General features: G+C 26.4%; 1 protein-coding gene across 8 annotated transcripts in view; it reads left to right on the top strand.

The window, feature by feature from the left end:
* The window catches only part of LOC117167323 (myeloid leukemia factor), a 36,421-nt gene extending 22,802 nt beyond the window's left edge, over positions 1–13,619 (top strand). For 2 of the 8 annotated variants that reach the window (XM_033352162.1, XM_033352166.1), the window contains exons 5-6: positions 2,325–2,393; positions 12,532–13,619. In XM_033352162.1, coding sequence (XP_033208053.1) covers positions 2,325–2,393; positions 12,532–12,655 — 193 coding nt within the window. In that variant the 3' untranslated portion in view covers positions 12,656–13,619. Of the gene's footprint in view, positions 1–2,324; positions 2,394–7,129; positions 7,192–12,531 lie in introns of all 8 variants that reach the window. The other 6 variants (XM_033352163.1, XM_033352168.1, XM_033352167.1 and 3 more) reach the window with 6 other exon arrangements.
* The last annotated feature ends 335 nt before the right edge of the window (positions 13,620–13,954 follow it).

Below are 13,954 nucleotides of genomic sequence, written 5' to 3'. Positions count from 1 at the left end.
AATACACCTAAAATGTTGATTCTGTAAAAAAATAGTTAAATTTTCAACAAAAAATATGAATTTTTCAACAGAAAATATTAATTTTTTACCAAAATAAGATGAATTCTCAATAACGGACATACATTTTGAACCAATTAGTTAAATTTTTAACCAAGAAAATTAATTTTCGATCATAAAAGTCTAATTTTCAATTGTAGTTATTTTGGTGGAGAATTAATTTTTAATTTTTAAAAACAACTTAAATTTTCTATAAAACAATTGAATTTTTAACCCGAGAATATGAATGTTCAACAAAAATGTTAATTCATGACCAATCAGTTGAATTTTTAACAAATAAATAACATTTTCAGATAAAAAATTAACATTTAACAAAAAAAATGAATTTTCAAGTAAAATTAGGAATTTTCAAGCAAAGAAATTAACTTTTAAGGAAATAGTTTAATTTTCAACCAAGTATTTCAATTTTCAACAAAAATTGATGAATTTAAAAAAAAAGTAATATTTTTGAGCTGAACCATAAAAAGATTTTTATTTTAAATAAAAAACAGGTGGAATTAAACAACAAAAACGAATGTTCAACAAAGTATTTAAATCCTTAACTAAAACCGATTATTTTTCAACCAAAAAGTTGCATTTTTAACCAAAAAAGTAAACAATTTGACCAAATATGTAAATTTTCTATCGAATATTTCAATTTACTACCAAATTTTTCAGTTTTTTAGCCGAAAATAAGAATGTAAAAAAATCGTAGAATTTTCTACCCAAAAATTCTAATTTAAAAAAAAAAACAGTTCATTTTCAACGGAAACAGATTAATTTTAACCAGACAGTTGCGTTTTTGACTAAAACATATAAACTTTATACCAAAAGAGATGAATTTTCATGTGAAAAAGACGACTTTTCCGCTAAGAAAGAATTTTTAGTCAGTAAAGAAAAAAAATACATCCAAATTGTTGATTTTGGAAGAAAATAATTAAATTTTCAACCAAAACAGATGAATTTTCAACAAAGGACATATATTTTTAACTTAATAGTTGATTTTTTAACCAACAAGAATAATTTTCTATTATAAAAGACTAACTTTTGAACAAAATAGTTTATATTTAAAAAATTTTCAAACATTTTTTAACGTAATACGTGAATTTTTAAACTTCAAAAGTACCTTTTTTAATAAAAAAGAAGTAGTTAAATATTTCTTGTGGAGAATTACTTTTCAATTTTAAAAAACAAACTAATATTTCTATAAAACATTCGAATTTTCAACCCGACTATGTGAATTTTCAATAGAAAAAGTTAATTTACGACCAATCAGTTGAACATTTAACAGCATAATTACATTTTCAAATAAAAAATAAATTTTTAGCAAAAAAAAATGAATTTACGAGTAAAATAATAAATCTTCAAGTAAAGAAATGAACTTTAAAAAAAAGCTCAATTTTCAACCAAGTATTTCAATTTTCAACAAAGTTTCACGAACAAAAGATTTTCATTTTAAATCAATAACAGTTGGATTTAACCAACAAAGATAAATTTTTCACTAAATGCTTGAATCCCAACTAAAACTGATTAATTTTCAAACAATTGCATTTTCAACACAAAAAGTTCATTTTCCGCCAAAATTTTAATTTTTTAGACCGGACATTTGCATTTTTAATTAAAAGGGATAAAACTTCTACAAAAAGAGATACATTTTCAAAGCAAAAAAATGAATGTTCAAAAAAATATGTAGTTAAATCTTCAACAACAAAAATTATCCACCAAGAAACAAAAAAATTTCAATAAAATTGTTAAATGAACTTGTATCCGAAAATAGTTGGATTTTCTGATTGGGTTAAATAATTTTTAAACATTTTAAGTCGACATTAAAGTTCTTTTTTAATACTTGAAAAATTTTACGACACTTTTTTTGCGCTACTAAAAATTTTTTATTTTATTTTTTGTCTGAAGGGAGTCTGAGGCCTGAAATTAACTGATAAAAGAAAATTCGAGAAACTAATATTTAATAAAAATTTTGAATTTTTCAGAATATCAGAATATTTCATTGATATAATAAATATGACGTTATGATGAGTTATTACCATTGAATTTATATAATAAATTATATAATATATAATAATGCAAATGTATGAATCATTGATTTGTGATTCAAAAAAATTATTATATATTTTCGTTTCTAAACGTCGCAGACTTTAGTGACACACTTTTTTATTGTTCTGTGACATGTTTACTGTTTTTTTTCAAATGTCTTTTTTCAAAAGTAGAACGCTTTTTATCAAGTAAAAATATTTTTTTGTTACTGGTCTGGTTGTTGGTGCATTCTTAAGTAGTCGACAGTCTAGTCATTCAAGATGGGTACCTTCTCCAAGAAGAGCGATAAGAGCATTAACGTCCCGGTAAGTTTTTAAAATAAAAATATGAGTTTCATGTTGCCCTGCTTGGCGAAGAAATTCTTATATCCCACAATAAAGATTTCGCAGGCAAAGAAATTCAGTTTCTTTAATGAATGAAAAGTGTGTTTTTAAAGGTATTAAACTTTTTAGATTTCAGCTTTTGTTTGCCATCTTTTTAATCCATTTTATATTTAATTATCTTATAATTCTATTATGTGTTGTTTTATATAGTTTAGTGTGTTAATTGCGTAGGAAAATGTTTAAAATAGAGAAGAAATAATCCTGAACTTTAGGATAAATTTTTCTATTTTCAGGAAATGTTCCTCTTAAGATTCAGGAATAATCTGAACGATGCAAGAGTAGAATACATTATAATTAATAATTATATTATGAATTTAAAAAAATCATCTAATGTATCTTTCACTTTCTTCTTCAGTTTACATTGTTCTTGTTTTCACTGAAAATTAACCAATTCTGCAGCAAACCATTCATTCATAAATTTTTTTATTTGGCTGGTAATAATGCTTTTAAAATTTTTAAACTGCATAGAATATTGCGGTTTGAAAAAAAAGACTTTTTAATTATAAATTCACTCATTTCCTCGTGCAGAGTGAGCTTATCATTTGCTTTTGAACAAGTTTGCTAGTCCAATCGTACTCGGAACAGTTATTTAAAAATATGAATATAATTTTTTTTAATTCTTGTTAAAATTTTTTTATTCTGTAGATTACAATACCAGGGTGGCCGCAGGTCACCGAAAACCTTGAAATCTGAGAAAATCCGGGTATTTTATTGGTCAGGGAAAATCAGAGATTTTGAAAGAAAGTCGCAAAAGAAAGGGAAATTTTGTAAGAAGTAACCGTCAAAAATAATCAGGGCTGCCACAGAGTCACTTTTTTTTTTATTAAATCACTTTTTTGTTACTTTTCGTTTGATAAATTAATCTATGGGTTAATTAATATTGAATTCAGGTCTACACCTATTTTTTAACCGTCTTGAATTCTTTTTGAAATATTTCAGGGTATGTTTAAAAATTCCGAGAAACTATTAATAGATTTCAATAATTTGAAGGAATTTCAAAGGATTTCGAAGATTCTAGGGTACTAATAAAACTTTCAAGGAATTTACGAAAGCTTTTTTTGTTGAGAATTTCAATGATTTTGAAGTGATTATTAAAAGCTCTCATGAGATTTTATTTAGGATATTTTAAAAGATTCCAAGGAATTTTTAGTTCATTTCAATAACTTAAAGGGATTTTAACCCTTTAAGGGCACACTTCGGTAAAATTACATAAAGAGCATACTGGGTGTTAGATACCCAAGGGCATTCAAACGTGTGCTGTGCCAACGGTATTGGATAGTTTTGACAAGAAAATCAATTAATGACGTTTATTCTATCTAGTTTAAGGAGAATAGGGTTTCATAATAGTTTTTGAAATTTAAAGCAGTCAAAAAAAATCCTTTTTAGAAAAAAAATTTTAAAATGTCTTCTTTCACTCTAAAATTCACAACTTTTAAAGTTTTTGTTATTTTTACTTAAAATTTTACTTGAATACTTCCGAGATGCGGCGCTTGAAAAATAAAATTAGTGTTGTATTGTTCGTTCCAAAGAAGGTATTTATTCTAAAAAATAAAAACTTCAATTCAATTAAATATGAAACACCGTACTTTGTCTGATTAAACGATTTTATTGATCTTGAATTGCCTATAAAAATTATAAAAATCCAAATGATGTGAAAATTACATAGAAAAATAGGTTTTCATGTAATTTGTTAATGTGGCGCCATATGTTCCATTTTATTGAATTTCGTACGTTTTGCTAAAGCGCAAATAAGTCACTGGGTATTACATACCCGGTATGCCCTTTAAGGGTTAAAGAATTTGAAAGATTTTAGGGTATTTTTAAAAAGTCCATCGAATTTTCTAGAGCTTTACAAAAATTTAAAAAGATTTTAAAGGGTTTGAAATATCTTAGGGTGTTTTTAATATATTTCAATACTTTAAAATCATTACAAAAAATTTTTATGATTTTAAGGCTATTTTTATAAATTACAAGGAAATTTCAAGCGCTTTGGAATACAATAGATATTAAAAGATTTGAAAACATTTAGATTTTTTTAAGGGTATTTAAAAAGTTTCTAACGAATTCTTAGGAGATTTCAATAATTTGAAGCTATTTCAAAGAATTTTAAAGATATTGGGGTATTTTTAAAAATTCCAAGAAATTTTAAAGAAGTTTAAAAAGCTTCCAGGGATTTAAAATGATTCCAAAGGATTTTATCAGATTTTCGATAAGTTCAATGATTTTGAAGTATTTAAAAGCTCTCAAGATATTTGATCAAATTTCCAAAGAATTTATTTTTAAAAATTCAGAAATTTCGTAGTTCTTCAAAGATTTTCAAATATTTGAAAGATTTTATGTCATTATTAAAAATGTCAACCAATTTTCTAGAAGTTCAAAAAATTTCACAAGACTTCAAAGCCTTTGAAGTGTGTTAGGGTATTTTTAATCATTCTAATGAATGTTCAAAAGTAATTTTTAGTTGATTTTAATTATTTCAAAGGATTTAAAAGAATTTGAAAGATTTTACAGTATTTTAAAAAATTCCAAGGGACTTCAAAATATTTTAAAATATTAAAAATATCTTAGGGTGTTTTTGAAAATTCAAGGGAATTTTCTAGAGCTACAAACAATTGCAAGAGATTCCAAAACGTTTTAAATATTTTAGTGCATTTTTAATAATACGAAGGATTTTAAATATTTTATAATGTTTTAAAAGATTGAAAAGAATCTTCATTTAATTTTAGTAATTTAATGGGATTTCAAAGATTTAAAAAAAATTCACTATATTTTTAAACCATTTAAAATATGTTAGGGTATTTTTTTAAATTTCGCGGAATTTTTTAGAGCTTTAAAATTTTTAAGGAATTGCATGGTGCCTTAATATATTTCAAAGCATATTCATTTGATTTAAGAAATTTAAAAGGATTTCAAAGATTCTAGCTATTTTTAGTTGATTTAAATAATTTGAAGGGTGTTTAGAGAATTTGAAAGATTTTACTGTATTTTTAGAAATTCCAAGACATTTTCTAGAACTTCAAAAAATGTCAAAGAATTTCCAAAGATATTGGGCCATTTTAAAAGGTTCCAAGGAATTTTTAATTTATTTAAGTAATTTAGTGGAATTTTCACGAATTTGAAAGATTTTACAGTATTAAAAAAAATCCAAGGAAGTTAAAAAGATTTTAAAGGATTTAAAATATTTTAGGGAGTATTTAAATTGTTATGGGGCGCTTTAAAAGATTACAAAGAATTTTCAATCTATTTAAGTAGTTTAATTGGATTTTAAAGGATTTGAAATATTTCAGGGTATTTAAAAAAGTACCAAGGCATTTTCTAGAACTTCAAAAAATGTCAAAGAATTTCCAAAGATATTAAATTTTTGAAATTTCATAGGGTATTATTAATATATTTCAATAATTTGGGTATTTATAAAAAGTTCCAAGGAATGTTCACGAGCTTTAAAAAATTTCAAGGAATTTTTAAATATTTAAAAGGATTTGTAATATATTTTCGGGTACTTTAAAAGATTCCAAGGAATTTTAAATTGATTTAAGCAATTTAATGGGATTTCTAAGGATATTAAGTATTTTACAGTATTTAAAAAAGTTCAAGGGATTGGACAAGATTTTAAAGGATTTAAAATATTTTAGGAATCTTCAAAAGATCACAAAGAATTTGAAATATGTTAGGGTATTTTTAATATATTGAAATAATTTGCTAGTGATTTAAAAGACTTTTAAAACTTTTTGTTATTTTTAAAAATTGGAAAGAATGTTCACGAGCGTTAAAAAATTTCAAGGAATTTTGAAGAAATTGTAAAGGATATGGAATATTTCAGCGAACTTTAAAATATTCCAAGGAATTTTAAATAGATTTTAGTAATTTAATAGGATTTCAAGGGGTTTGAAATATTTTAGTGTATTTTAATTTTTTGGGGGGTTTTTAAGAATTTCCTAAGATTTTGCAAGATATGGAACGATATTATAGGACCTATTTTTTAAAGTTTTGATTCAAGTGATCCTAAGGAGTTGTAAAATCACCTTAACTTCTTAAGCATTTCATTAAATTTGTTTGAATTCCCTTCAATTTGTCTATACTTATTTCAAAATTAATGGATTTTATTTATATTCACCTTGAACTTTTATGAATTTCATCGAATTCTCTTACCGAATTTTTTTAAAACCCTCTAAATTCATTCCATTTTTTCTTAAATCAACGAAATTGATTGAATTAATTTTTTTCTTCGAATTAATTGGAATTCTTTTGAATTTGACTTGAATTTTTTTTAAATCTTATGAACGTTACACATATTATTAATGCACTTTATTTACTTTAAATCATTTTGGGGTTAGAAATTGGTAATTATTGGTCACTTTTTTGGTTTAAATAGTTCACTTTTTTCAAGAAAATTAGGCTGTGGCAGTCCCGAGAACAATAAATTCAACATTTATAAATTAAAAAAAAATTGTTTTATTCCATCTGTCAAAGATTCTATAAAAATTTAAAATATTCGAATTTTGGTCTTTAATGATTAATGGTCAGGAAAAATTAGGGAAAAGTCAGGGAAATTTAGAAACGAATTTTTGCGGCCACCCTCAATGCAATAAAATATAATTTAAATTTGATTTGTCAAGAGCTGGAATATTATTTGGAATGTTCCATGTTATGTATTTCAGGTTCAACCACAAGTAATTATTATTAAAAAGAACATAGTACGCAACGGTGACGCTTGTGCATCGTAAGTACTTACATTCTTTACATTACTCTTGTTTGTTCTCTTGCATCCTTTCAGCTACATTTTTTTTTATTTCCTGCAATTTTGTCAAATACATTTTCAAAGTATTTTTTAATATATCCACCACCATTTAGTTATGGAAAATCATTTATCATCTACATTGTGCTTTTCAATTTTGTTGTTATTTTATCAATGGATGTGGAATCGGATGGGTCGAAAAACGAAAATTTTGGAAAATGATAATGAAACTATGGGGAAAAGTAGCGCATAAGGTGCCTGAAAAAAGTATAATTAATTTGGATTCGATCGATGAACGCCTTGCTTTTGCGCGTTATCAAAAACATCTCAGTTGGTTTTAAAATTATTTTTTTTTAACCCGGAAGTCTACTAAACATTAATAATCTCTGATCGGACTGTAAATAAAATTATCTGAACATTTGGGTAGTCGTCTAAGGCCACCAGAAATGTGTAAAATTAACATATACAAAAATATCAAAATTGCGAAAATAAGAATTTTCTCAAGTTTTATTTTTGAACGCGCAAGACAAAGACGTTTGCCGATTGAATCCGAATTATTTATACTTTTTCTCTATCCTAATATGCTACTTTTCCACATAGTTCTGTTTTCAATTTTCCGAAATTTGGTTTTTTCGACCCAACCTGAAGTCGAAATTTTAAGTTATATTTGTTTATTGGCAATTTTATATGTAAATTTTTATTCATCATTCACAATATGCTAAATATAAATCCACGAATTTTGTTTGAATTCAAAATACTGTGGCATTGTCATCGCTTCATCATAAACTTCAAGCATGCTAGTAAAATAAAGTGTAGTCATCATCCATGTCTCATTGTTCATTGTAGCATGATTTTCATTGGGTATAATTTTTTTGCTCATGTTCATCATTTTCATGGAACGCTTGTAGGCTTCAATTCTTTAAGAGAAATCAATCGGAGAAAATGATTAAATAGAAAATAAAATATAAACTTTTGATATTAAATTAGAATCAATTATTTCTGTACAAACAATAAAGTGGTATCAGAAGTTTTAATAATTAAATTACAGATAAATTGGAACCAGGGAATTAGTATGATAAAGTTGTTTGTAAAAGTTAATAAAATAATTTGACAATTTTTGTTTTGAATTTACTATTTTGAAGATTGACTTGCTATATATTAGAGTGGTCAGCATTTAAAAAAATTTTAATTTGTCCCAAATTTGTTCGAATCCAGAAAAAAGTAAATACTTTTTTAATCATATTCAGAGGTCCCACAATCTAATTAACATTTTTTTGCGGTTTCTATTGGCGCCAATTTTTTCTAATATATAAAATATTACTTTCTGCGGATTAGATGTTTAAATAAACTGTCTAAAAAAATTATTATTGTTTATAGAAATTGTCTCTTAGAAAATACTATCTTCTCCAAGAAGAATGTTGATATTTGATGGTTTTTCTTCAATTTTTGAATTTTTTGCAAACTTTTTAATAAATGAAGTAATAATTAATGCCATTAAAAATTAAGAGATTTATTTTTAAACAATGTTCTTTTTTGTGGATATCTTTTTCTGAAATAGAATCAGATATTTGAAATATTCCTAAAATTTTCTATTTGTCATAATGAATGTCAGTTTTCCTTGAAATACTTACTGAGACTTTCTGTTTAAATTAATATTTAAAAGAATTATCAAAAGAGTGCGAATACTTTATCCTGAAAAAGAATAGATAATTAGAACAAAATATTTTCATTAATGTTCATTTATTATCTGTGCATTACTGAAAAGTTAAAGAAATGCTGAACATTTCCGAAAAAACCGCAACTATATAGCGTTATTCAAAGAAAATATAAAAAAAAAACAATAAATTATTTAAGCTTTTATGTTTGCTAATTTTAATTATCATCTTACTATAATTAAAAGTGCATAGAAAGTGGAATATTCAAGAAAAAGCTGCAACTTTATAGTATTATTCGAAGAGAATATTGTTATAAATAATAATACATTGCTTAAATTCGATTGATTCGATTTTAAGTGTCAACTTAATTCGACTAATATTAACGATTCTGAATTAAATAGACAAAAAAAAAGATTTTTCCTGTGCTCTATATTCTGTTTTCATCTTCTATAACCTTGATTCTTTTCTGTGTCTTGGTAGATAACATTGCCATTATAATATAATTTTTATCATCGAATAAATGAATAAATAAGACAGAAGTTTCAAATGAAACTTGAAATTTTTAACGTAATTTTTCAATTTAATTATTATCTAGAAAGAAATTAGATAATATTTTAAGTATGTTTAGGAGGAATTTAAAACTTTGATTATTTTCTAATTGTTCCAGCCTCGTGGTTGCAAAAAAAGTCACGCTCATAAACTCTATCAGAGGAAACTTATATTACTAGAATTTTTAATCATGCTTGTAAAATGTCTTGTTCCTATAATAAGGTCTGGACAATTTTAGTTCAAAAGTACCGTAAGTGGACTTTGTCATTAAAATTACAGTTCTTTCAAGTTTCCTTTATTTTCTACACATTCAGTCACGGATTTCCGAAAAAAATGGCAACTCAAGGAATTTCTATAAATACATTCAGTACCTCAAGAATAATCAGGGCTGCCGCACAGTCTTTTTAGTGCTTTTTTTTTCTTAAATCACACTAATCAAAGATTTAAAAATATTTAATGGCATTTCCAAAGATTTGAAAGAATTTGAATTATTTTAGGGTACAGTGAAATTTAGCCTATTTGAAAGTTCGCCTATTTGAAGGCTAATGGATCGGGACTTTTTTAACTGCGCATGTGCCGAAAAGCGTGGGTCTATTTAAAACTAAGAAGTATAATCTTGTAATATTGCATTCATAATAATTTATTTAAAGAAATAATCTATTTCTTGGATTAAATTTAATGAATTTTTGGGGGGTGAAATTAAAAAAAAAATATTTATTTGTATTATTATTGATTTCAAATAGATCCGCGCTTTTTGGCACATGCGCAGTTAAAAAACTTGCTTACAGCGTGCGCATCGATAGAAGTCCGAGACAGCTAATGAACATTGCTTGGCAAAAATAACCTGAATGTCGCGGCGGTAGAGGTGGGGGACCCTCCAGCCTTCAAGTTATTGAACGTATACGTTTCAAGGTCGTTCAATAAGCCAGCTTTCATTCTATTTAAAAAAATTCCAAGGAATTTTCTGTTGATTTCAATAATTAGGGCCAAGGAATTTGTGCAAGAGCTTTAAAAAGTTTCGAAGGATTTCAAAAGATTTCAAGGAATTTTGAATATATTTAAATAATTTAAATGGATTTTGAAGAATTTGAAAGATTTTTGGTTATTTTAAAATTTTCAAAGTATTTCAAAATGTTTGGAATATTTTGGGGCATTTAAAAATATTTTAAAGAGTATACAATAGTTGGGAAAGATTTGGAAGAATTTTAGTGTATTTTTAAAATATCCAAGGAATTTCCAAAGGCTTTAAAAATTTTCAAATTGATTTCAAGGGATATGAAAATATTCCAGGGCATTTTAAATGATTTAAAAGGATTTCTAATATTTTAGGATGCTGCAAAAGATTCTAAGGCATTTTTAAAAGCTTTAGAAAGTTTCAAGTAATTTTGAAAGATTTTCCAATTTTTAGGTCATTGTAAAGGATTCCAAGGAGTTTTTTTTTATTGATTTCAATAGTTAAAAGGAACTTCAACAGGTTTTAAGTATTGTAGGGTATTACAAATAACTCGAATGTATTTTCATAAGATTTAAAAGTGTTCCAAACATTTCCAAGTATTTTAATGATTTTAAGAGGTAAACAAATTTGTATGTGGTTTTGAAAAATTAAACAGAATTTTCGAGAGAAATTTCGAATATACGAATTGATTTTGCAGGCTCTATAAATATTTAAAAAGATTTCAAGGGATTCGATCAGAATTCAGAGTATATAAATGATTCTCAGAGCTTTTAAAAGCTTTACAATATTTATAATAGATTTAAAAGAATTTATTCACAAGAATTGAGGGATTTTGTGTGATTGTAAAGATTTAAAAATATTTCAAGATATTTCGAAAGATTTTTGATAGAATTCAAAAGATTTTAGGTTTGTTTTAAAGATTCCAAGGAATTTACATTATTCTCATTCTATAGAAGGGGTTTTAAAAATGCTAGAGTAATTTAAACATTTTCAAAGAATTTCCAAGAACTTTTTAATGGGTTTTAAAAACTCAAAATATTTTTATTTATTTTCCAGGATTCCAAGAAATATCATATTTTGTATAATTTTATGGGATTTTATAATATTTTAGTATATTTCAAAGGACTTATTAACAAAAATTTAGACCTTTTGTATAATTTGAACGACTTTGAAATATTTCATGGTATTTTCAAAGATTTTTAAGGATTTGAAAGGTTTTTGGATATTTAAAATGATTCCAAGGAATCGTTCATTGTTTTCAATATATTAAAGGGATTTCAAAGCGTTTTTAAGATTCTAGTGCATTATTAAAAATTCTAAAGAATTTTGAAGAGCTTTAAAAAATTTCGAGGAATTTCAAAGGATTTGAATATTGGTAGGGAATAGTAAAAGATTTCAATGAATTTTTAATCGATAAAATAAACTTAGCTCGGATTCTTTTGAATCTTTGTGATTCAACTGAAATATTCTAAATTGTCTGAATTGTACTTAGTTAAATTTTTTTTGCTTTTGTCTAATTCATCCGGAAGCCTTTTAAACTAACCTTAAACTTTGAGATATTTCATTCAAATCTTTTGATTTTTTTTCGAATTCACCATGAATTTGTATGAATTTCGTCGCTTTTTTTCATTTCCCTTAAATACACTTGCAATTTTAATGAAATTATTGGGATTTAAAAAAAAATGTCCCAATTCACTTTAATTTAAAAAATGTTTATTTCAATTATTTATAAGTCTTATGAATTTAGCCTGAATTCATAAATATTCACCTGAAATCCTTATAGACTTCATTTAATTCTTTTGAATTTTTTCAAATTAAAAAGAACATTAGTCACATTATTAATTCCCCTTAGTGACATTTTGGGTCGGAAATTAGTCTCTTTTGGCCACTTTTTTATTCCATTTTTAAATAGTATTCTTTAATTATTAATGGTTAAGGGAAATAAAAAATTAGTCTGGGACAAGTCAGGAAATTTTGTAAACGAAGTTTTTCAGCCACTCTGTTAAAATATTAAAAACTTTTAAAAAGTTAATAATACTCAACCCTTAACTTTTAGTTTTTTACTACATGATGAAAACTGAAGAAAGTTCGAAACGAGAGTCCGTATTCTCGGTTTGAAGCTAATCTTATTTCTAAGTTAATAAGAGATGCCCTTTCTATTTTCAGGCCCGAAGACCAAACCAATAAAAAATCTTCCCCCTCCACTTCCCCAGCAGGGAGAAAACGCGAACACACTCCAGAAGCTGAAGTCAGCCACAAGCGACACGTTGCACAAAATAGTGATGATTAAGAATGTCTAATGGTTACAGAGGGATGGGTCTCAAGTAATTAAGAATTCTCGTTAATCATAATCAAACTATTGATCAAAATCTGCGATTTAGCCTTGTCTATTTTGTTTCACGAAGTTGATTATTCTTTTTAGTTTTTCTTTTACGACACTCAGGTGTCTCATTTTTATATTTTATTTCGAAACGGTTAGCAGATTTTTTTCTTAGTAGAAGTACAAATGAGAAAAGTATTTTATATTTTTTTCCGTGCATTATTGTTCATTTAGAGAACGCGGTTTGCTATAAAAAAAGCTAAGGCTGTGGAAGTATGGACAGAGTTAATTTGATTGCCGTCTACCTGTTTGCTGCATCCCCACTACTAAACTTCCCATCACGCAGCTCAAGGTCAGCGGAGAAGCCTCAGATGCACGAGGGGTGTTTGGTAGTGGAGGTAGAGCAAACAGGTAGACGGCGCTCAAATGGGCATCGCTCGGAAGTTTCTTGAAGATATCTTGGAAAAATTGAGAAGATACAAGATTTACTTGTGAAATTTTAATAATTTGCTGAAAGGAGACGTCCTTAGTTGACTGATAGTATCTAACCCATCCCTGGTATAATTATAAGCTGTAGCTACATATAAGCCAGCTTTAGAGATATTATCGCAATAGTACATAAATTATTTTGATTAGTGCGTAAGGAAATGGAAATATCTGTGGCGTGTAATGTGAATTCATAAATTACATCAGTAAGATGATGAAATTGCATTGAGGTTAAATGCGAGAAAATCTCGAGGATGATTACCAATGACTGTCCAGTTGTAACTGATTATGTGTTATTTGCGCTTTACACTTTTCGTTCACCATGAACTGAAAATGGTCACTCGTGAATGACCCTTTCAATCTTGTTTTCATAAAACATTCGAAATCTAATGTTCGTTTCTTCGTGTAATTTTATCGATAAATGATATAATAAATTTACCTAGACGTATATTTTCGTCGGTTTTTTAATACCTATCTCCGATTATTTTTTATGTATTCTATCCATATATACCTTGGTAGATATTATTATATGGATAAATCCCACTCTTTTACAGAAGACCAACAGGCATTATACCTTCAAGAATCCCCTACAAGCTGCATTTTTAATAGGAGAACTCGCGTTTTTATTATTTGTTCTGAGGAGTGGAAAACTGCAGAAAACCAAAAATCCAGAGCGCAGTCGGTTGTCGAGTTTTAGGGCGGGCGCAGGGCAGAAAATTTTTTGAGAAAAAGAAAATTGAAAAGAAATTTAAAAGATACCAAGAGATAAAGATATTGGAGAAT

The sequence above is a fragment of the Belonocnema kinseyi genome, chromosome 2 (genome assembly GCF_010883055.1).
Source record: "Belonocnema kinseyi isolate 2016_QV_RU_SX_M_011 chromosome 2, B_treatae_v1, whole genome shotgun sequence".
Taxonomy (NCBI): Eukaryota; Metazoa; Arthropoda; class Insecta; order Hymenoptera; family Cynipidae; genus Belonocnema; species Belonocnema kinseyi.
The sequence above is the reverse complement of the archived record's forward strand: the minus strand, read 5'-3'. Positions and strand labels throughout refer to the sequence as shown.